The sequence below is a fragment of the Cladophialophora psammophila genome (genome assembly GCF_000585535.1).
Source record: "Cladophialophora psammophila CBS 110553 chromosome Unknown aczJe-supercont1.7, whole genome shotgun sequence".
In the NCBI taxonomy this organism is placed as follows: Eukaryota; Fungi; Ascomycota; class Eurotiomycetes; order Chaetothyriales; family Herpotrichiellaceae; genus Cladophialophora; species Cladophialophora psammophila.
Genome location: NW_006912928.1, coordinates 345,651 through 368,634, shown reverse-complemented (window position 1 = coordinate 368,634; position 22,984 = coordinate 345,651). Strand labels below are relative to the sequence as shown.

At 51.6% G+C, this 22,984-nt stretch overlaps 6 protein-coding genes across 6 annotated transcripts; 4 read left to right on the top strand and 2 right to left on the bottom strand.

Annotated features, from left to right (window-relative positions):
• Positions 1-129: 129 nt before the first annotated feature.
• A1O5_05138 (uncharacterized protein) lies at positions 130-2,359 on the top strand (the record flags this gene model as incomplete). Its single annotated transcript, XM_007745741.1, has 7 exons — positions 130-208; positions 256-856; positions 908-1,196; positions 1,344-1,404; positions 1,818-1,963; positions 2,083-2,199; positions 2,294-2,359. The coding sequence occupies 7 exons, from the start codon at positions 130-132 to the stop codon at positions 2,357-2,359; spliced, it is 1,359 nt and encodes a 452-aa protein (XP_007743931.1).
• Positions 2,360-6,037: 3,678 nt separating this feature from the next.
• A1O5_05137 (uncharacterized protein) lies at positions 6,038-7,585 on the top strand (the record flags this gene model as incomplete). The annotated part of the gene is made up of 1 exon (XM_007745740.1): positions 6,038-7,585. One exon carries the CDS (start codon positions 6,038-6,040, stop codon positions 7,583-7,585), a length of 1,548 nt encoding a protein of 515 aa, XP_007743930.1.
• Positions 7,586-10,260: 2,675 nt separating this feature from the next.
• A1O5_05136 (uncharacterized protein) lies at positions 10,261-11,546 on the top strand (the record flags this gene model as incomplete). The annotated part of the gene is made up of 5 exons (XM_007745739.1): positions 10,261-10,348; positions 10,404-10,711; positions 10,775-11,071; positions 11,121-11,273; positions 11,340-11,546. 5 exons carry the CDS (start codon positions 10,261-10,263, stop codon positions 11,544-11,546), a joined length of 1,053 nt encoding a protein of 350 aa, XP_007743929.1.
• Positions 11,547-12,832: 1,286 nt separating this feature from the next.
• A1O5_05135 (uncharacterized protein) lies at positions 12,833-17,184 on the top strand (the record flags this gene model as incomplete). Its single annotated transcript, XM_007745738.1, has 7 exons — positions 12,833-13,335; positions 13,405-13,444; positions 13,500-13,976; positions 14,057-14,897; positions 14,936-15,460; positions 15,589-15,892; positions 15,930-17,184. The coding sequence occupies 7 exons, from the start codon at positions 12,833-12,835 to the stop codon at positions 17,182-17,184; spliced, it is 3,945 nt and encodes a 1,314-aa protein (XP_007743928.1).
• A 1,013-nt stretch (positions 17,185-18,197) lies between these two features.
• On the bottom strand, positions 18,198-19,623 carry A1O5_05134 (indoleamine 2,3-dioxygenase; the record flags this gene model as incomplete). Its single annotated transcript, XM_007745737.1, has 3 exons — positions 18,198-18,596; positions 18,648-19,277; positions 19,330-19,623. 3 exons carry the CDS (start codon positions 19,621-19,623, stop codon positions 18,198-18,200), a joined length of 1,323 nt encoding a protein of 440 aa, XP_007743927.1.
• Positions 19,624-20,109: 486 nt separating this feature from the next.
• Positions 20,110-22,841, bottom strand: A1O5_05133 (uncharacterized protein; the record flags this gene model as incomplete). The annotated part of the gene is made up of 6 exons (XM_007745736.1): positions 20,110-20,562; positions 20,628-21,544; positions 21,594-21,913; positions 21,976-22,066; positions 22,143-22,198; positions 22,603-22,841. 6 exons carry the CDS (start codon positions 22,839-22,841, stop codon positions 20,110-20,112), a joined length of 2,076 nt encoding a protein of 691 aa, XP_007743926.1.
• Positions 22,842-22,984: the final 143 nt, after the last annotated feature.

Genomic DNA, 22,984 nt, shown 5'->3' with positions numbered 1-22,984 from the left:
CCTTTTCTCTTCCTTAATCTGGCTTCCCGTCCATGGCTGACTCCATTGAGTCGCTATCCTCGTCCTCGACCTGTCCCTTGTTTCCACTTTCCTCTCCTTGATCCAGATATCCCGAGCCGATTCTACACCATGAAGCGATCAGCCCCTCCTCCCGCTGGTTCTATCTCTCCACCGCTTGTCAAGCGCAAAATTGAATCGACTACCACCAGTACGAAGAAGAAGCCGATCCCGTCGTAAAATGCTGATGTGATCCAGATAAGGCTGTAGCTAGTTTCTTCAAGCCTGCGTCACAGAAAGAACCAGAGAAGCTCGTATGGCGCACCGTTGACCAAACCCTCATCATTGGCCGATATAACGTGCCCCATAAACCACCTCAGCCGCGCGCGCCACCCGTCAAGATCGCAGCGTTCGATCTGGATGACACTCTCGTGGCTCCTAATACCGGAAGCAAATGGGCTAGATCTGCAGTGAGTTGGAAGTGGTGGAATCCATCAGTTCCCGACCGACTGAAGTCTCTCCACAATGACGGTTATCTCCTCGTCATTCTCAGCAACCAGTCAGCCATCAGCCTGAAGGATAATCCCAAAACGCTCAAGAACGACATGGCCAGCCTTGCCAACTTCAAAACCCAGGTCAATTCAATCCTGCACCAACTCGACTTGCCCATCAGTGTCTACGCGGCGACCGGCCAAGACCGATACCGCAAGCCTCGTGTGGGGATGTGGGAGGAGGTGTTAGAAGACTATGATCTTCAGGCTGAAGGAGCTGTGGACATGACAAACTCGTTCTATGTGGGTGATGCTGCTGGGAGAGATAAGAGCGACAAGAGACGAAAGGATCATGCAACATCCGACAGGTACTTGCTAAGGCGATGACACTCGCAACCCGTAGGCTCACTGGCTACCAGGGACCTTGCGGCGAACATTGGCATCAAGTTTCAGACCCCCGAAGAATTCTTTCTCGATGAGACTACAGAACCGTACGAGCACGTCTTTGACCCGACAAAGCATCTTGAAGCCGCAAAGCCTCCTGTGAATGGCGCAGCGGAGAGCGCCATATCCGCGCCGTTCACTAAGAACAGCCACCACGAGTTGGTCATTTTTTGTGGCTCACCAGGCGCTGGAAAAAGCACGTTCTACTGGGACGTCCTCCAACCACTTGGCTATGAGAGAGTTAATCAAGATATTCTCAAAACGGTGAGTTCCATGCCCTTTTCGCGACCGCCACTCCTTTGCCAGAGTTGCTTAGACATTGTGACACGATACCCTACAATGTCAGCCCCTACATATGCGGCCTGCCCTAAAAGAACCGTTTTAAGCTGAGACATTGCTATATTCGTACAGCGCGAGAAATGCATCAGGAAAGCAAAGGAACTCCTGGAGGCAGGGTTATCCGTGGCAGTCGGTATGTTCGATGTTCTTGTTGCTCGAGATGTTGGCTCGTTCAACCATACCCCTTTCCGCCTCTACGGTGACCCATGCCACCTGCAGGACAGGGACAAAATGACATGTCGTGCAGAAATGTCACACATAAAACGGAATGTCTAGCATGCGATGTCAGTTTTGTACAACACTGCCCGACATCTCTTGTTGCCCCTGTCCTACAATCCTTCGCGGATCTTCCCCAGATTCTGTTGTAATCGCACTGACTCGATCATCTGGGCACAATATCCTACTTTACATCATATGCCAAATTCTCATCCAGCCGAATTCTACCTTTCCGTTCCCCGCCTCAGCCCTCCACCTGTCAATCCTCTCCTTTGCATGCCACCGCATCGCGCCATCCCCTACACACTGACACTCATGCTACAATCACAGATAACACGAATGCGGACATGGAAACCCGGGCGTACTGGGTGAAAGTAGCCCGTGAATTCAATGTCCCTATCCGGTGTGTTCGCTTCACAGCCTCGACTCGCCTTGCAGAGCATAATGATGCTGTGAGGGCAATGAATCCAAATATGGTGTGTATCAGCCCCTCATATGAGACTCGGTACTTGTTGCAGGGCTTGGAGCTGTCAATCTACATTCTACCTACACCCAGGCCCCAAAAAACTGACACCTTTCCCTTGCTCATAAACAGATGAATCCCGAAAACCGGACCCAACTCCCTGGCATTGCATTTCGCTCCTTCGTCCAGAGATTCCAGGAACCTACGCTCGAGGAAGGCTTCGAAGATATCTATAAGGTCGACTTCGAGGTAGGTCCTCTGTGATCTTGGTGCTTCTGCTACTTTTCTCTTCCTACCCTTTCACGTTAGCTTTCTCTTCTCACTAACATGTTGGGACATATAGTTCAAGGGCACTGAGGAACAGAAAAAGCTCTGGTCAAGATACTGGGTGTCGAAGTATTCGACGTGATTGAATCAGCGCAAAGCAGTATGGCTTTTGCTGCTGTCATTAACTTTGACTACTCCAGCGACCAGTGTCCGCAACGACGCATATACAGCAACATGCGCAGGCCCTCATCTAGGGTACCACCGTGTTAGCAGTGAGCATGATCAAAGGATGGAGCATTGCAGGTGGTGATGATTTCAAGGTCTTATTGCTCGGGCTCACACCACACGGTATACTGATTATGAGGGTCAAGACACGTAACATTTTACGACGTATGTCTATATGAATCATGACATACCCTACGACTTGACCAAGCAACAGGTATCATTGGCGTTCTACTTGTAGCGGCTCTGGCCCCGAGGGTCTACCCGATTGAATACCCATTTGCGAAACTTACGGCCGCAATCCAGGTACCGAGAAACAAACATCCTTTTCATGCCATGTTTCGACATGCAGCGCGCTTCCTGCCACGTGGAGCAAAAGGGAAGAACATCAACACGAGAGCTTCGACAAAAGACCAAGAGAAGATTGTGTTAAGAATCAGGAGTTCAAGACTGCCTCTTGATGCATGGCAGTCAAAGGAAATTACCGACAACAACCAAAGGCTCTACCGAACCCAGACAAAAGGGGACATTGAACCGCTATTTCAGTCGCAGAAGATCAATATCAATGCCTTCGAGGTCAAGACCGGGTGTCATTTGGGTACCCGACGCCGAACCAAGCATTCGGTCACATGCTGAGGGCAATTTTGTGTCCGTGGTTAGCCACAGACCCTGGACGCGCTTTATAACCACCTTACTTGGTACTTGCCGACATAAGAACGCTTAATCCACACTCACCCACATATCGCTGGTGTACCCTTGGTTGGGGAATCTCCCCCCCCGCAGAGCCACAGCGATGGAACAAGAGATCTTCGAAGCCAGGTGGTACAACCGTCGAGACTTCACAAAATCTAACTCGCTACATTCCTTATGGAAAGCACAAGAAGCTCTGGAACCTGTGGCATGGCACTACCGAATATTCGGCAAGCCCACAAGGTATGTACTCCGAATGTGCTTCTCGAGGACCCTGTTTCTTATACGGGCGCTCCCCGGTCAGACAACGCCTTCATCGAGACGCAATGTGGGGATTGAATAGATTTTTTTCCTGAGACGACTCCCTATCGATTACGACTTCCCCAACCACTGCGGTATCCCTGCACGTTGGAGACTGGAATTGTCTCGGGCTTTTTCAAACAGAGTTGTGGCTGAAACGTTTAGAGAGGGGATTTGGGACGGTACCGAGTACCCGGTACCCAATACATACACCTCGGAAGACATAGCTGTGGATACTTGAGCCATGGCGGACACCTACTTGGTAGGTATCGGCGGCATTAAGTTAAGGTTGGAAGCATACTCGGTAACTGTCAACTTACTTACTGGGTCGTCGCCTTTCGCGAGTAGGTTGATAGAGTCATCCAACAGTGGAAGAGCAGTGTTGCAACCAGGATCCAGGGCCCAATGCGCCGTCTCGGGGGTGCTGGAAATCCACCCTGATTCCGCACGGCCCTCTGTAGACGAATACGTTTTGCCTTGTAAGAACAATGATGCCATGCATGCCCATTCGGACAAATAACAATGACGGCGACTAGAGTGGAGCGATTGGAAGCATGGACCAAAGAGGGAGAGAAAAAGAGCAAGCATGGCGGGCATTGAGGGCCACCAGGGGCCACTTAAGGTAAACTTACTTAAGTAGACCAAACAGACTTCGCTCGTACACAGCCGGTTGGCCGCGCAGTTTGCATTGCCTGGTCGCTCCGGATTCTTCCTGCTTCCTCGCGATGCTGCGATGACTGTGAGTAGTTAGTTGCGAGGAGTAGAATACTTACCTACTCCGTACCCAACGGAGGACCGAGTACCTAGTGTACATGTAGACGACTTGACAGGCCCAAAAGGAAATGACACAAAGGGAGAGGGGGGATGAAGCCATGCAAATGATAGCAAGGAGATTGAGAACTGACCAGCGGCAGCAGTGGTGTTGGCTCTTGTTGCATGTAAACCCGCCGTTGAGGGATGAGAAGGCGAGCACGGCGGTACTGTACCGGCAAGTTTGTCCGCCTGGGTATATCTGATACCGTTCCTGCATCCATAACCCTAAGGGTAGCTAGTGCTCCAGGTTCCTTGCAGAACCAACTACCCAGTACCTCCCTAGTCTCTGGTGCCTCTAGCGCCCAGCATCCAGGACGGGCGGAAGCATGAAAGCGGCACGGGCAAAGGCACAAGCGCCATGGCACCGCATGGGCTAGCAAGGCTAGACAGCTGCTAGACAGATGCTTTACAGCGGCTCCGGACTTTCAAAATCTGTGTCTTGTCTTGGTGCTGCGGTGGAACACACATGCAACAGCAGGACTCCGCTCACCAAAGAGTGCCGCTGAAGCATGCGACAAGCCGGGTTGTTGTACCTGCAAGGCAGGTGAGCCATCGCTCTCCTAGCTGCCTTTGTAGCTATACCCAGTAGTCAGTCCAGCGCAGGAGCAGGGCCAACCACAAACAGGGACGGACAAGCCACAAACCTCATCAACAGCACCAGCTGCAGCTCACACAAAAGCTCAGACATGTCGCAGCAGAAGGCCAGCAGTGCCCGCAAGACCAGCTCCCTTCTCAACTTACTCGTCTTCTGTCTTCTCTTGCAATCCAAACGAGCCTCCACAGCACCCTCTTTCTCCGTCCACCGGACAACATCCGCAACTCCTCTTGTTCAGAAAGGAGACAGACGTGCCATTGGACAGCGGGAGGGAAGATCACATAATAGTGAGTAAACGGAGTTGAAGGTGAGGAGGGAGAGCGCGGTGGGTTTGTTTGGCACACCAGAGTCTGACTTTCTCTGGCTCTGGGCTGTGTCGTGGGTGACGCCTCTGCTGGCGAGGCCGTGATTCGGACCCATGCAATTGCTGCTTCTGAGCTTTTCCCATCCTGGCCGGGGGCCGTTGGCGGGCTCGACGGATTGACGGCTTGACGCGGGGCTGCTTGTTGGTTGGTGTTGGGGTTTTGAGGTGAGAGAAAAGTCACAGGGTCGCACCCTTGCGCCCGCCTTTACTAGCCCAAGCGAGCAGCGAAGGATTGGCTACAAGCGACACTGCTGCGACTCGACCCAACAGCTCCCACAGCCAACGAGCCCAAGGCCATGGGCACACAACTTTTTCACTCTGTCCACTCACGCCTCTGCTTCACTTTGACTTGTCAACACTCCCTCTCTGCCCTATTCACCATTCGACTACTCGTTCTGTGTGTACACATGGCACTCGACTGATGGGACATTTGCAAACAGGCAGAGCGTCCTTCCCTCAGCCTCGACCAGTCAATCTGAGTCTGGCCTGAAAGCAGTCGCCGTTGACTAACACCCAAGATTCACCACCACCATTACTACCGCCCACCAGGACTCGGTAATGCTGCGACTGCCCTGCTTTTCACAGCTTTGCCAGTCAATGCCAGTCTCCGGTCTGTGTTTACCTCACCACCAAGACATCCTCGTCCGCTACCCAATTCCACTTGAGACCTCCTTCACCCAAGCCCATCATGCGCGCAGCTGTCCGACTGTGACCTGACTCGGACCAGTCTCAGTCCCTTGGATTCTTTTCCTTCTTGTTTCCAAATACTCGCTCGACTTATTCAATCCTGCTCTGAGAATAATACCGTTCTGTTCCATTACCGGTACTTCACCATCATGGAATATACCACTCTATATCCCTTCGAGACGCCCGCGCCCGCCATTTGCTCTTCCACCTCTTCGGTCGACACTTCCTCACCAACTACATCCATGTTCTCCAAGGGCCATTCTTCTCGGGGCTCCAACTCTTCCGCTGCATCCTCGCCCGTCCCTCGAGAGTCTCTCGACATGTTTGGATCAGTCAAGCGGTTGGAAGATGTCACCGAGGAGCCTCAGGAAAGAGACGAGTTCGATGGTTACACGTTGGTCAACGACGGCACATGTGACTGGAGTGACTATGACAAGGCTTTCGCGAGTGATTATGGTCACCCTTCACCCATATCCGCGATACAGCCCGACTGGATCTTGGCAGCATCCAGTGACGGGTCCATCGTCACCCCTGGGCCTTATCAGTCGAAGCGACGCAGATCGGTGGAACAGCCCTCATCAACCCAGCGAGGTCGCTTCAGCAGCAAGTTTGGGTCACTATCACGCCGGTGGAAGAACAGATCGGCCGCTGGACCTCAGCTGTCAATCGTCACCCACATCAGCTCTTCCGCTTCTCGTTCCGGGTCCCTAAGCTCTTCACACATTTGCAGTCCTGCTCTTAGTGCCGTCTCCAAACATGAAACCGTCCATCCGCCCTCGTCAAGTCTGCCGCTGCTGAGCGAGTCATCGTGCCTAGAAGCGGATGTGAGACCCATCAACATTGAACAGAAAAGGTCAGAACAGGATCCAGCTGAGCCAGGGCAAGCTACCACACCTCTGTTGCCACCCATGTTCTCCGAGCTCTGCAAGAAAGATGAGCCTGTCCATTCTCCTCTCCAATCACCGGCCATTGCACCTAAATCCGCTGTTGTGAGCTCACGGACGTCCTTTGATGCGCCATTGTCATGCCTGCCGTCCCCCCCTTTGTCGACGAGACCGTCAATTGTTTCTATGCATACTAGATCCCGCACAAATACGGTCAACAATTGTCCCTTTGGCGAAATTCCCCCATTGCAGCTGTTAGAAGCCCCTTCTGACCCTTGGGCCGTTCGTCTGGGTCATGCCAACTACACCATATACCCTGAGCCGTACACCCCCGAGATCATGGACTTGGATTCTTACGCCGAGTTCCGCAACAACTGGGATCAGGCCCGAACACACTATGCTAAGCACATAACGAGAACCGCTGAACACTACGGGTCAACCTCCAAAGTCTACAAGCTGACGGAGGAGAAGTGGGCTTCAATCGACGACACGTGGAAGCGGCAACACAATCGTATGAGGACCGCCCTAGCTCCAGTTCTCGCCCGTCTAAGTGACGGCGATTCGGAGACGCAAGACTCTACCACGTCCAGCTCTGTCCTCGAAAAGCCTCTCACCAGGGTAGTTGTTCCTGTCATCGATGACAAGAGTGGCAAATTTCCCAAGCTCGGTGATGGCGAGATTGTCGGGCCAATGTCTGTTGCTCCGCCTCGCGCTTTCAACAATTTCAACAAGAGCATCGAAATAGGGAGCCTACCCGTCTTCCCACACAAACGCAATCTCCTGAAACTCCTTTCCGATATCTTCCGCAACTGACATGTACAAATCCTCTATGATCCCTATCACTTATACACAAGTTCACCTTGCTACACTTGTACATATCTCTTTTCGGGTTATACAGCACCATTTGTCTACCATTATTATGGCGGGCGTTATCGAGACCAAGACCGAGACTTACAGAGGCAAGGGGCATGACGGGAATATCTTACAGAAAAGAATCAGCGAAATAGGGAGCGATCCCCTTGTCACCAACATCTGCTATGGCCCTCTTCCCTAGTAACAACAGCAGCCATAGCTGGCCATTCGATCTACATGCTTTACGATGATGATGACGAAAGTCTAACGCTCCTTCCATAACATTATCCTCATCCACTAAACGGTGTTCCGGATGATGACGACTTGCACCTTCAGCACAGCGAAGCGGCCTATGTTTCTTTTTCTCTCTATGTTTTCACTCCTTTACCGGTGGGCGGTTGATTTTGACAATCGGCAAGGAAAAGTCAAGTTCGGGGTTACAAGGTTTTCGGGTTGATGTTTGGGGAGGCATGGGTCCACATTTGGAGAAAATATTACTACACATGGCGGCTTTCATACATTGCTGAATGACGTTCAAACCTCGCGAGAGGAACAAGATAGATAATAGATACAAATGTATGCTAGCGCAGTCGGATTGCCTTTTTCTGCTACAATAATAGAAAGAGGAGCTGGGATTGGGGAGCTCAGAGCTGGGAAGTGAGAGGCGCAAAAGACCATCTTCGACTGTCTTCACTCGTTTAGCTACTTCAATTGCGGATGTGTCAGGCCCTCAGCCACAACCGGCCAGGCGGTTCGCTTTCGAAAACGAACTGATCACCGGGCCTGTCTACGAGCAAGTGCCGTTTGCTTACCTTTGTAGTATGCTGCCTTCTGTCCCAGAATCAACATCTGAAATTGCCGAGCCTGGCGGTCCTTCCGACTCTGCCTGGTCGCTACCAAACGATCATCAGACTGTGCCAAAGTCAATCACAAACAGGGGGGCCACGGAGGAGATAGATTGGTCGCCGGAAAATATTGTCCTTGTTCCGAAAGCCTCTTCTGGGTTCAGCATGTCGGTCCTCACAGATATTAAAGAGCTTCGCGATGCTAGCGAAACCTGGACGCTCCCCAAGAGGTCCTTGCCGCTCTGACCAATTCCAAAGAGACACGATATGCTTCCTGAATAGCGAAAATCCCTGCATCCGAGGTTGGTCCTCGGGGCCGCTGAAGACGCCGTAACTTCGCTAGCTTAAGCATTGGATGAAGGAGCCGATATCAACACGCTCTCAGACGAGGGAGAGACAGAGCGTTCCATATCTGTCTGCGCTCTACACCGGATTCGGGGGCAACCGCCCTGTTGCTCTTGGACCGAGAAATAGAGACGTCACACGAATTTCAAAGGCGAGACGATCCTTCAGCAAGCCGGCTGAGAGGGCCACACCTATTTTCTTGCGACAAGTCGCGTCGGTTGATGACCTACGAGCTCGAGACGTTAACGGGCACACTCGCCTTCACCTCGTGGTGCGCTCAGGTTCCTGCGATCTGGATCTCCTCAGAAAGATCAGGCAACTTTACCAACATGAAGAATTCGACCCAGACACATGTTTGGATAGCCTTCACATGACACCGCTCCATATAGCCGCCTCCCTGGGAAAATGGCAAATACACCAGACCTTGAGCGGATGGGGTGTGGCCCATTTGTCACCGCTTAATCAAGATAATCCACTCCAGATTGCCGTCCGTACTAGCCATGCCGAAGTCGTATCATGGATTTTCAAAGAGTGCAGCAAGTAGCCGCAATGGTTCATGAGACCAGATATATCCAGGACAGTCTTAGTGTGTTGGATGGCGCCTCTCATCGAACCAGGTCAGTCGATGTCGCGATATAAATATAACGAGGAATGAATCGAACTTGTGAATGCATTGTTGGTTGGGTCTATACCGGTGTCCTGTGGCAACCCAATTGGAGAGCATCTGGTTCCGGACTATTAATAATACGGAGTATTACAGAGGGCATGGTACGAGTTAGAAGCGTCCTCCGCCTTGCCCAGCACGACTTCGGTGAGGTGCAGCGGTAGGTCGATTCCGACTCTTGCATGGCGGCTCAAGCACCAGCCTCGTTTTGGGTCAGCGCCTCAAGCAACTATTTCGCCCCCATTTCACAACCCCCACCAGACCTGGGACACGTTATATACATAAAGAGCGGCCGGGAAGGCAACCTCAGCCTGATCTTCCTGTCGACCTTCTATCTTTCCTTGTCTTTCTAGAGCTTTTCAGACAATGTCATGCCAACCTCCTTGGAGAGTATTCCGAATATAGAGGATGGCATCGTTCGAGGTATTTCGACAAGGTTTGACGGCCTATGGCACCATTCAAGCCCCTCTGAGAGCACTATTGAACTGACCTTGAGGACCACTTGCAGTAAATGGGAAATTTCAGAAGATCTCTGTCGACGCAGGTGCATTTCTTAGAGTAGGTCGGCAATAGAATGATCAGTTGACAGGTCTTGAACTAAAATATTTTTTTTTTTGGCAGACTCAGCCAGAGCAAGGTGTCCAATTTGTGTAAGGTACTCACTTCCCCTGGGCATTGGAGCAAAGACCTGACGAGTGTGGTGCAGCTTCGCAAAATGGGAAGTCTTCCAGAATGACACGCACCTGAGGGAGCTTATGTGCACCGAATGGGCATATCCGTCGATGCTGTGGACAAAGGTCTGTCACCTAGCCAACGGCTACGCGGGCAGCGCCCACGGTCTTGACAAGAACCAGAAGACACCGGTGGACAGTACGGCTCTCAAGTGACTCTTTCATACCTCCGGCTCTAACAAATCATTCTCCAGCTTCGTGGTTCCAGTTCCTGATCAAGCAGTTGAGAGGCGTCGTCAATGGTGCTCAACAGATATATGCCTACGACTGGTATGAGATGGGATTTTTCATATATGCTCTGTCCAGCGGGGCTTCGGTGGCTTTCTGTATCGATACCCCAACAGTGTTTCAGAACGGACTTCTCGAGAGACTGAACTCGGGAAAGGGTGATGCACCAAACGAGGCCATGGCATTCCTGCAATGTGTGATTGTTGCAGAAATATCGAGACTGTACGATGTCTCGGTTTGGACTCTGAGGGATCAGATCAGGGATATTGAAAAGGTATTGACCACAACGTGCCTTTGAGAAGACAATCTCGCTTACCGTTGCTCTGGGAATCCCAAGACGCGATCCGCCGCTCATTATGTTGATTCGGTCCTCGATTTCGCTCAATTGCACGACCTCGCTCGACACACCATCCATACTTGCGAAGTGCTGGCAGTGGCTGTCGACACCATCAACACGCTGTTGGCTGACTACCGTTCTGCTTCGGATAAGCTCTGTCAATGTCCAAGCGGCTTTGGGCCTTCGATGCAGCCACAATGCCCTCACAATGAGATGTCGTTTTGGCTCGGACTTCTGGAGAATTTTGGGCGACGAGCTAAGTCTCTGAATGAGAGACTGTCGAACGAGATCAATCTGGTATGGCTTATGTTTGCTTCCTTCGAGCCCATCTAACACAGATAACCAGGGCTTCAACCTCGTGGTCCAACGAGACACGCGGGAAACGGTCATGATTAGCAGGATGACGGTCGACATCAGTAGCGCGGCGCGAAGCGATAGTGCATCGATGAAGACGATTGCAGTAGTTACCCTTGCTTTCCTGCCGGCCACATTTGTTTGCGTGAGTCTTTTTCCATGTCACCAAGATTCAGAGCATCCCTCGACAGGTAGCTAACGGGCCGCGCAGACGATATTCAGCATGAGCTTTTTCACACTCAACGTAGATAATGCGACGGGAGCGAAACACTGGTTGATCTCGGACCGTTTCTGGATATACTGGGTCATTACTATGCCGTTGACTGCTTTAACTCTGATTTGTTGGTGGTATGGCCAACGCAAAGAGGAGACACGCGAGAGGAGCAGACAGCCGAGTTGGAAATCTACAGGGCCATAACCCAAGACTATTGACGGTGGTTCCGGCGTGTGGGCTGGTGGGCGTTTGATGTCACGAAGAAGCTCGTTGCTCCAAGGTTGAAGGTTCGGATCAGTGGCTTGTGCTGTAATGAGGTCATTGATTACCTACTCGCTAGCTAGGCACCGATAGGTGTCTCGGTACGTAGCAATACGTACAGTAGTTAATACCTCGCTACATATGTACTCCATCCTTGTCCATATTTATCTACCAAGCTCGCGAGCTACCTGCCTACTCGCTAGGTCTCTAGGTACACCCCTCGACCCCTAAAGCGCAGCAGCTAAACCGCGCCCTCTCCTTCTCCCGTCACTCCTGCAGAGCCTCGGCCGGCACTTCTGCAAACTATCTCATCTATCACATGTTGGCACCATCCGTGCCTCGACGACTACGAACATTGTATCGTTATGAAAGTCGATAGCCATGCCTCCAATGCCCATCTGTGCCTGCGGCGTCCCTAAAGACTTGAACGAACACCCATGACTCACATCTCGCACTCCGGCTGGAATGAGGCTGAAGCTGAGCTAGCCGGAAGAAGCTGCCGGTCGTTGCAAAAGAACAAGTTAGCTGCAGTATGTCTCCTACGAGGAAGCAGATGGCGGCGCCAATCGCGAGCACACACGTGGAAGACTTGGTACATCCTACATCTGATGACCTGCATTGGCATTGAAAAGAACATCTACACCAAATGGGGCCAAAGGTAGGGAACACCAGACACACTTCCAAAACGCCATCAAGCTAGCCTTTTGCCCGAGATGGGTTGGCGTTCGACTCTCCGACACAAGCTCATGCTCGGGACCTCGGAATACTCAAGTAAAACAGGTGGTAAGGTCCCCAACCGCAGAGCTATTGGGAGCAAGCTGCCATTGCGAGGCGGCGTCTCTACTCTTTTATCTTCATCTCACTTCTTGCTACGGCTCTGATGATCATCAACAATCGGCCAAACAAACTTGAGGTCGAGCCCCGTTTAAGATGCTTCACATATGTACGGAACCAAAGGACTCTTTCTATTTGCCACTACGTCCAGTTATTGTGCTTGATATTAGTGCGGGCAACGCACCAGCCGGTGTCCGATACAGCCTTACGCCACCCAGGAGACCATAGTTGTTGGGAGCATCTTGTCCAACAATCAACCCATCGACGTCCTTTATCGGCAAGCAAGCAGCAGCAGCAGCACGTACGGCTAGCCTATGGGCTGGTTGAGAGTGTGTCAATTGTTTCATCCGCCTTGACCAAGGGATTTCGTCGGGCAGAGCAACAAGCAAAACATAATGGCGTATGGCTCTCCCACTAGGTCCCCTCCCCCTCCGGATACGCGTACCATCGTCACCCGGAGGACATCACATAGCGAATATGGTGAGTACCCCAGTGCCCGGAACCGTTCCAGAATTAGGAGCTCTGGAAGTCCTGAAACCCGCGGTCGCCGCAGGCAGACATCCTACTCAGAATCTATATGCTCGAGCACTCTTGAACCTGAACTGCTATACGAGAGATACGGCGTGAACTATCGACAACCCGACAATGTCATTGATATCGAACTTCAAGACCTCCCTGGCGATTCAAACTTTGATCCACAAACACCTGCGAGGCAATCCACGCGCCAGAGGCTCGAACAGCTGGCACATGCGCGTCAACGCTACCACATTGAGGCTATCGAAAGAAGAAACATCCTTAGTGTCCGTAGGTACGTCGACCAAGATGCGAGCGAAATCGGCGTCGTACAATCCCAGACTGCAGACCCTGGATATAAGAACAGCGACCAGTTTCAGTGGATGTAAGTTGCAGCCTATCCACACGTGGAAAAAAACATCCAGCAGACCTAACAACTCCTCCTCTGTCGCAGCCACCTACAGACTACGCACCGGAAGCTGCAGCATTTCCAGGTGAACAACGGAACGCAAACATATATACGCCACCGAGAGCTAATTTGCAAGCTAGACCTTTGCGACGACGATTGAATCACTAGATCCGATCGAGCGCAGCCTCGCATCCATCTTACTAGGCAAAGTCGCCGCAGAGCTTGGGCAGGATCATACTACGGGAAAGTTCCTCCGGGCAAGAGTCGATCGATGTGATGGGCACAAGAAAACAGAGCCCGATAAATGGGTCATTTTCCTGTCCACACCCTATCTAGACAGTGGGAAATTTGACCGGGATCTCGATGCACAGTCTGTGGGCACTGCTGTTCAGTTCAGGTATTGCCACCGTCGGCGTTGCAATTCCGTCTTTTTTAACAATCGGCCAGGAACCCTGGTCACGAGTTCTCCAGATCCCGCTGATGAGATGCTTGGCCCTTTGATTCTGATGGAAGACGTTACCAATCAGGTCGAAACTGGTGAATTGCAGATCATTCGGCTGCTTGACCCGACCGACAGAACCTTCTTCATTCCCCTAGGTCAGTGTCGGACCTGGTTTGTAAGCGGACCTTTCTTGATGTTCATACCCGACTCCCATACTACTTTCATTAATGACTCATCCGGTTTATGATGGACTAGGCTAGGATGGACAAAGTTGTGGGACTCTGCACTCGAAGATTTGGAGCCACACCGGAGATGTACCGTCTCAGTGACAAAGACGGGAATGAGATCACCGCTGCGGAGTGGCAGCAGTTTATCAGTAATCAAAATGACTTTAGCGCTACGGTGCGGGTTTGGCTATACTCGACTTCACCGCCGCCTCAAGCACCCCCACCACCCAGCAGTGGCCAGGACCTGCCACCTAACAACGATTGGCCTAGGGGTCGAAATGAGCTTGTCGTACGACGCCGTGAGGTCAGCTTGGAGCGTCCGCGGTCAAGAAGACCGAAACGAACCCGGCAATCAATCAATACAATTGATCGTGCACGTGGCGTCACACAAGAAAACGGAATACCACCCTTTCAACGCAAGACAAGTACATTGGATGAGGAAAGACAAGTAAAAGCGAGGCGAGATCAACTTGAACGCGAGGTTGCCAATGTAATCCAGCTCGACCAGCGTCATCTTCCCCCAAGACACTCTGATGACGTTGTCACAGACCACATTGATGATTACCGTGCAGACCATAGAGAACAGACGACGGTCCACTCGGTCCTGGTGGAGGGCAGCCAGGGGGACATTGTAGACTCGCCTTCCGAGTTAACAGAGTCTCCCGCTGATGAAAACATCAATGTTCAAAAGCAGCGCGAGCCGAGGCCGAAGGAAATCGCTAGCCGGAGGGACACCACGGACACCACTCAACCATCTTACCCTGCAATCAACCCTTTCAGAAATAGCAGCTTGAGAAGCGGACAACGAAGGTCACATCACGGCGATTCATTGGCTTTAGTTCCTTACAGAGGCCCCGGCGAAACGGCTGGTCAATTGAGTACAACCTCTCACAGGACTAGAGTGCAGGCAAGAAACAAGACTGGGCTCTTAGAAGGATATCGCCATCATCATCACCATCACCAGATCTTCTGCCAGGCCGAGACAACAGAGCTCTCATTATCAAGAAGGATGTAATTCGGGAAGAGGAAGTCGATTTTGAGACATGGCAGACGCAAAGACGCAAAGACCCAAAATACATTATCCGCAGTATCCCCAATATCATCATGAACGCTGCTGGCCGTGATGGTGGCAAGTTTGACCATATCTTCTACTTTCCCGAGGACGTTCTCGACTCCTTGATAACGCCTGCGGGAGATTCTCAACGTCCTCTGGACACGGATGAAAAGAGTGGAACAACGAGGAAGGTAGTCGAGGGACCTGAAGCACATATATCTCCTTCGAACTCCCAGCCCCCCTTACAAGGCGAGGAGAGACAAACCAAAGAACCGAGACCGGCCTGGAAAAAGCATCGGAACGAGGCGGACAAACCTCAGGATCCGCCGCCACCTGTCTTCCTCTGGCCTATTGATTCTGTGAAACAACAACACCATGGTAAATCTGCCCCTTCAACTAACAGAGTCACCGGGGATCTAGCAAGCAATACTAGCGACGTGGGGAGCGCGCCACTTGACGATGTTGGCAGATATCAAATGACTATAGGTGACACTTCTCATTTACAGGTACTAAACTTCGTCAAATCGATTCGAATCTCACCCAAGGTAATCGAGTTCAAGCTCATAGACTCGGTGAGCTTAGTGAGAAAGAGGCGCCAATCTATAAAGGTCTTTTCGAATCGTCAAGGGACGCAGTCGCCAAGAGGGTTACCAGCTTCTGCGGAGCTGGTTCATCAGGAAAGGCCAAAGATGAAACAAAGCCGAATCTCGACATCTGTACCCAAGTGAGACTGTGCTTCGATACCTTAGTTGAACTATTGGAATTCTTCCTCCCTCAGGACTACCCGTCTGTGGTAGTTAAGAAGTTCTGGTACGGGGTTGATTTATGGATTCGAGGATTGCCGCAGTTCAGCAAAAGATACACCTCCGAATACCACCACTGGCACCAAGCGTCGTCCGGATCCTGCCAAAGCTCCCGATATCTACTACGTTGTCAGAGCCGACTGGGCCCCTCGAAGCTCTCAACTGCCAGAGCTCAAGTACCCTGATCGCGATGTAGACCATTGCACTGAGTGTGTGGATCGGCAGTCATACCCGCGTCTTGAAAATGTGCTTCAGCACTTGCGGGAGGTGCATTTCACCTCGGCGACGGCATCGGAGAATGACATTCACGAATGGGTTAGGGCAGGGAACCAAATCGACGCTTTTCAACTGCAATGTGATGCCATACGACTAGTCGACACCGTCCGGGACCACTGGATCTGGTTGGCCTATATCAAAAACAGCTTGACCACTTGGTACGTATTCTCCCCGTCTCCGCCAAGACCTCTTCCACTCCCCATTGACGTTCATCTGCTTATATTGTTGATGGCTTTCTCATTTCGATGTTTGAAGATTTATGAGATCAATAGTCGACCCCGGCGCCGTCTCCTGCAAGAGATACAGAATCTCGAAGAAGAAACAGAAGCCGTCCAAGGTGTCATGGAGCAATCCTGGACGATTCTAAACAATTACAACGAGAAACTCGCTCCAGAGGGATTTTTAGCGACGACGACAACACGTCAGGCGTTGTTTCAAGACTTTGAACGGCCTCTTTTTTACAAATTACGGCGGGAACAGTGGGAGGATAGCGACTCGTACGAGCAAATCCTGGAGGGTATACCGCGGCTCCGCTCCCTGTTGGTTCAGAGCGTCGAGATCCAGCAGGAGGACCATGGGAAGGCTATTCTGGTTTTCACCCTTGTCACCGTCATCTTCCTGCCCATGTCCTTCGTTGCGGGATTCCTCCGCATGAATACACAGGACGTCCGCAGCCTTGGGGAGGGCCTGTGGATCTTCTGGGCAACCGCATTGCCTGTGACTGTCTTTGTCGTCGCTTTGTCTGTCTGGATTGGATATTGGAGCGAGTCACTGAGTCTCCGGTTCCAGCAAGTTGAGGAAAAACTGTTAGTCAGGCGAGGTCACTCAGACAACCCAAGCCGGCATTCTATGAACAGGTACAGAAAGAGGCAGGGTGATGAATCTGGGGTGAGTGGGTCGAGCAAGCTATCTCCATTGACCAGCAAGCTTGCAGACGCCATCCACCATCTGCGTTCGAGAGGTAGCGTGAGGCGTGCGAGGATGGACCACAATGGGAAACCAGAGCATGATGGGCAAGTATGAAAAAGGTGATAGTTTCTGATCTGCCGAAGCACATGTCGACCCCATTTCCCTCGCCCTCTTCATACTCTTCTTCCCCCCCTTTCCCCCCCGACGCACTGATTGAGTGACTTTTCATCTGACGAGCTTGGTATAAGGGACTCGTGAGTGTTAGGATTCTGCGTCAATCAATAAATAGAGTCATACATATCCAGATGTTCTAATCAACATATAATCTTCCTTCGATTGTGTTCACTCTGGTGTGGATGGGGCTACAGTAGAGCATTACGGGAGAGACCACCCAAAAAGGACAATGGGGACGGCGAATCGAATGATTGCGAGTGATGAACCAGAAATAGCGGAACAAGTCCTATGTACTTGTACAATCAGGGCGGTTTAAAAGCTTGACCATTCGATTGTGAAGTACTTGTTAGGCACACACGTTTATCTAACCCACATCTCCATTTACGTACCTGCCTACCACCGTACTCGTGCTTGTTGCTTCTGCTCCGCTTCCACGGCCCGTGGCCGGCGGAGATGGAGAATAAGCCGAGTCTCGCTGCATGGGCTATCGCGTGACACAGGGCGGCGAGGCGGCACCAAGGGGGAACCCAAACCCTTGGAATGACGTCTATGACGTTCTCCATGTGGTTTGGACAAGGACCGGGCACCCTCGTACGGAGGGGCCGGTGTGTCTGCTGACCTGGACCTGGGATATTGCGACCGTCCGGCCCAGGGATTCCATAGGGATTCAGGACTCGATGTCTGAGCGAGTTTGGTGATCACGTGGCAGACGGGGAAAGGGGGAGTTGGATGGAATGCTTACTTGGTACAAGTCAGGTTGGTCAGGGCTAAGCACCAAGTAACAAGTACTTATACTTGTACATAAAAGTAGAACTCACATGATCCAGAGCCTCTCCAAGTGCGAGTAAACATGGAGAAGAGACACCACTGAGTCTTCATGGCCATTGGTACGCTTCATTTCATTCTTGCGACCCCAGGTTCAAATGTCAGCCTTCGCTGGTTATATGTAGCATTCAAGAGACACGCATCATCGCTTCCCTGGTCTCATCCCGAGTCCTCTTCAAGAAGGGCATCACGCTTGTTCCACCGGTGCCGTGTAATTGTCTCGTCACTGATGCATCCTCGTCCATTTCCCCAGCATGTTGTTGCGTTGAACATGCCGTAGCCAGGTTTGCCCCTTTTCGCTGGACGATGTATTGGGCAGGCGGGCTCCGGGATGGCATGACAATGTACCTGGCGACGATCTGGATATGGCTATTTCGGAGCCGAACCACGGCGGTAACAGCGCCATTGTATGCCGCCTGAAGCTCTGTGGAAGTTGTGGTGCGCGAGATATATTCGCGCAGGTTCCTCATTCGTGCAACTCTTGCGAGGAACTTGCGGTGTGGCCGTGGCATGTAGTTTCTCATTTCCTATTCCGGGTCAGTTGGCTGTAAAACGGCGTGGCATGCCGAAGAACTCACGTGTAAATACCCTTTGGGACCAGCACCTCCATACTGCGACACTGGGCGGCGAATGTCACCGCCTCCCGTTGCATAATGATCAACAGCAAGAAAAATGTCGAAGAGCTGGATCAGTGAGCTTTGAGCATTGCTCCCGCCGCTATACTGTCTCCATTGGCCTCGACCCCCGCCCTCATCGTAAAAGACACCATTGGGCAAGCCAGCCGCCGCCATTCCTTTGGTCCCTGCACAGAACGGACGAATATTGTGATAGAAAACCTGTGGGTCATTTTTTTCATGCATCCGTTTCAGAAGATTTTCGATTTCATGAATCCCATTAGTCAAAGTTTGAAGACAAGACAAAACCAATTTGTCATTATGGTCATCCACGGCCTGGATGCAACGAAGTATCGTTAGGATAAGAGGGGCGCCCTTCGCTTCGATGGCGGTGGATATCATGCAGAACCACTCTTCATCTTTCGTGTTGGTGAATGAGACCAGGGAACGGAGATTTTCTGGGCTAGTTCGATCACTGCCCGGAGTCTGCAAACCGAAATTCCAAAGACTGAGTGTCGAGAACGTCGCGGTTGGTGGCAGTCCTAAATGCTCCGACACTGCCAGAAAGGGGCATGTGAGTTGGGGTGGGAGTCGCTATAAAGACCATCAGCTACATGTCAGGCAGTGCCACGACTTCGAAACTAACCTCGGCGGGTCGCTCACCACCCCAGATATATGCGTGAGTCAAAAATCCCAACACCACGTATGCCCGCCGCCACTCTGCGTCCGTGTGCAATTGGCTAATGCCAAGGATTGGTAGCTGGTCAATCTTTGACCTGACTGCGTCGTTCGCTATGAGCTTGGGAAGGTTCTCCGCAAGTGCCTCCCAAGGATCGTAGTAAATATCTGGTAGGCGTTGTAAAGGATCGGTATCAGGGAGAAAGCCATATTTGGCCGAGATACCGCATGTTTGAATCAACTCTTCAGGCGTTTCTCTCATCTCGGAATTGGTGAATCGAATCAAGCAGTCCACTGACATTGGTTGTAGAGGAGATGATGGAGTTGTATGTCTATCCGGAGAACATTGACAGGATGTCGGAAGGCATCACCACGTTTTTCACTGATTCAGACATCATCATCATCGACTAGAGCATTCTCGTAACAAGGAGTCAGCATCCGTCGGAGGCGGATACGGATGGGGTGATAAAATGGTTGCTCAGGAGAGAATTTTGACCGCATCTTGATTGGTTGGGGGGTCCCGTGAGCCTCTGATAGTAGAACCTTGCTCAAGGGTAGTTCGCAATCGATGAGGCATATACTTGTACAGGTACTTGTACTTGGTAGTGAGCGTCAGATTATGAGAAGCAAATCTGGTATGGTGAGCGAGAACCTATTGCGACGGTTCCCTGCCGGCTGGATATACGGAGCACGTGATTGGCAGACAATAATTGGAATTGCTTGTACTTGTTAGGTAGCATGTTGGCTGTCAGGTCGGCTGTCCTGAAAGCCACCAATCATCCAGGCTTCCAGCCAAATCTTGTCCCTGTGCAAAATAGCTTTGTGCCAAAATCGACACTTCCTCGTTCATAAAGTCTGCAGTACGAACTTCGGAATTTTCAGTAGAATCTCTCGAAAGGAGGGCACTTGTGGACTCGGCGTCTTCAAACCGTGAACCAATACTATGATGATTGAGACGAGTGGGCTTGGGTAAAAGACGGCTGCGAAGGACTTCTCCGGAGGAAGACGATCGACGATGAGAGGTGAGGGAAGCACCGAAGTAACCGTCAGCATCCTGGGGGAGCTCACTCACAAAGGAGGCCTCGATAATCTCCCAGAACAAGCTTAGATCGATGGAGATGCGGGAATTTGGAGGTCTTTGAGATGCAGAGTCACGGAAAGAGTTCGACACGACCTTTTCAAAGTCTTCAATCTTGTCGGCCTGTTGAAGAAGTCAGAGAATATTTCGACAGGCCGCGAGCATAATGGGAGACAGGGAATGCCCACAAGTTGATTAACGTAAGGCCAAAATGAGCCCAGATCTCGAATGAATGAGACACACTTTCCGAAACTGCGCTGCTTCGCCGTCCTCACTTCGTTATCATCGGAAAAGCTCTGCTGCAAATAGATTGTTGCAGCAATAGCGGCGCAGTGCGCCAAGAATGGATCAAATAGTCGGAATTCATTCTTCTCGCACAAGTCCAGCATGTGTATGACCCATTCTGTGTGAGTTTCCGTGAGATCAGCAGTGTGCTGAAGAAATACCTCTGGTACCATCGTGACTCTGAAATCCCGAAGGCGGAGAAACAATAGAAGGGGATGGTTAAGCAGACAGAGGATAGTGTGGTAAAGAATCTGGAGCAAAATCCAGGAGGCCCAGAAGTCACGGTGCTGCTCGAGCTCATGGTGATCTTGATTCAGAAATCGTGAAGGCCGAAAGCGATACTTGTACGGCAATCGTGTCTCGACTTCCATGAGTTCAGCAGTGATCTGGGAATACTCGGATTGTGGAGACCAGGCAGGAAGGCTACCGACGTTTCCACGCCTGTTTGCAAACCTGGCAGCTCTCTGCCAGACTTGACTCAGCTGGACGACATACGCGAAAATTCCGTGATCAGATGGTTCGTTAGAGGAACTCGGACCATCCGGCTGCTCCAGGGCTGCATCGGTTATTTGACAGCTAATCCCTAAAGGAGGTTGTGGTCTTTGGGGAAGCCTGGGTGTCCTTTCATCCTGAACAAACGAAAATGTGCTGGGCGATACTCCGTAGAGATTTCGCAAAAGTACTACGCTCCAATAGCATCGTCGTCGCTCGTCGTCAATATAGTCACAGTTCGGTCTTCGATGCTCTGAAGACAGTCCTGAAGATGAAACGAGATCAATTGCCAGCGAAATGTAGGTGCTAGCCCGAGGCGTATTTCCGTCTGGGGCCATCAGCGACCGCAGCGACAGGTAGTGTCTTAGTACACTTACGATTGAATTCTGCTACGCTGAGGAGGCATAATGCTTGGATCGTGGAAAGCTCAACAGGACCATGGGTAACTCGACGCATGATCATGTCTCTTGCCGGAGTTGCGCGACTTTCGAACGTGCGTGATAGATCTGCCTGACTGACGGCGGAGTTATCTGGGTCAAAGCGCGACGCCAGGGCCAGCATCGCTAGTATTAATTCGGGGTCTCGAGAGCTAAAAGTGGTTGTCAGGTCCTCAGAGGAGAACAGAGGAAGTGGCTGGCAGTTGCAATATTTGAGATATAGCTGGACGAAATAGCCGACCACCCCCCAAGGCGGAAGTCTGCATATGATCCAGATTAGTATAAGCTGGAGCAGCGTGTGATGGGGGTCAGAATAGCGTACCTGTCGCTGGGAGATGTATCCGCGATTCGCGTGTCGAGATCAGTATGCGATGCAGCAGTCTGGGACAATGTCGATGGAACTGGCTGCGTCACTGAAGTAGGTTGACGCCTCCTCATCAGTCAGTCTTAGCGTGCATGGCGTGGGATTCAAAGTTGCAAGCAACATACTCCAAGAGCTTTCGCATTTCGGCCACTTGTGCTTCGAGGGCGCCCAATCTGTCGGCCTACAGCCCCGGGTCAACGCATGCCCTTTTCAATGGTACTTCAACCCGCATCTTGCTGGGGGGGAGCACTTATTACCGTGTCTTGGCCAACTTGAGGCAGAAGAAGGGCGGTATTTCCTGGCGATACCCTGTTTCTCAGATCCAAACCTTGCGAGGCCGTTATGCGTCGATCAGCCCCAGTGGCGTAGGTACAAGGCTTTCCAAGACGTGCGCAATGAGAGCAGACCGGCCTCTCGCCTGTACATCTTGACTTTTTGCGCCTTGGAGCATGGATGAGCTTGATACGATTGGCATCGAGGAGCGAGCTCAACTGAGCTTACCGGCATGGCTCGCAAGCCTGACGCGTTCGTTTAAAAGGCGGCTGTACCTCGTCCATGACCCAGGGCGTTCAGAGCGGCGCGCACTTCGTGGAGGTTGCAGGGAGCATTTCCAGAGGTATCCGTCCAATTGGCAACAGCAGCTTCAGGATGCGGATGCCCGAGGTTCCTAACGGTGATGGCAACCTCGGAGTGTCGATATATCCCTGGACATAGCAGACTGCACCTGAGTTGATAGTGCGGTACCGTAACGGCGGAGTAAATGAGCCCCAATTGACTGTTGCGTCCTGATTGGCCGTCAAAGCACCACCTCCCATGGCCTTCATTTTGCCTCGTTCTTCTCCTGCGGATCTCCTCTTCGCGTTCAGCGTCCGCAGCTGGCCGCTCGAAAATTACTGGATAGGTAGGCCCTCACTCTGCTCTCTCCGCTTTGCCCAGTCCAAAAACGTGTCAAGTTCTCGGCTATTTC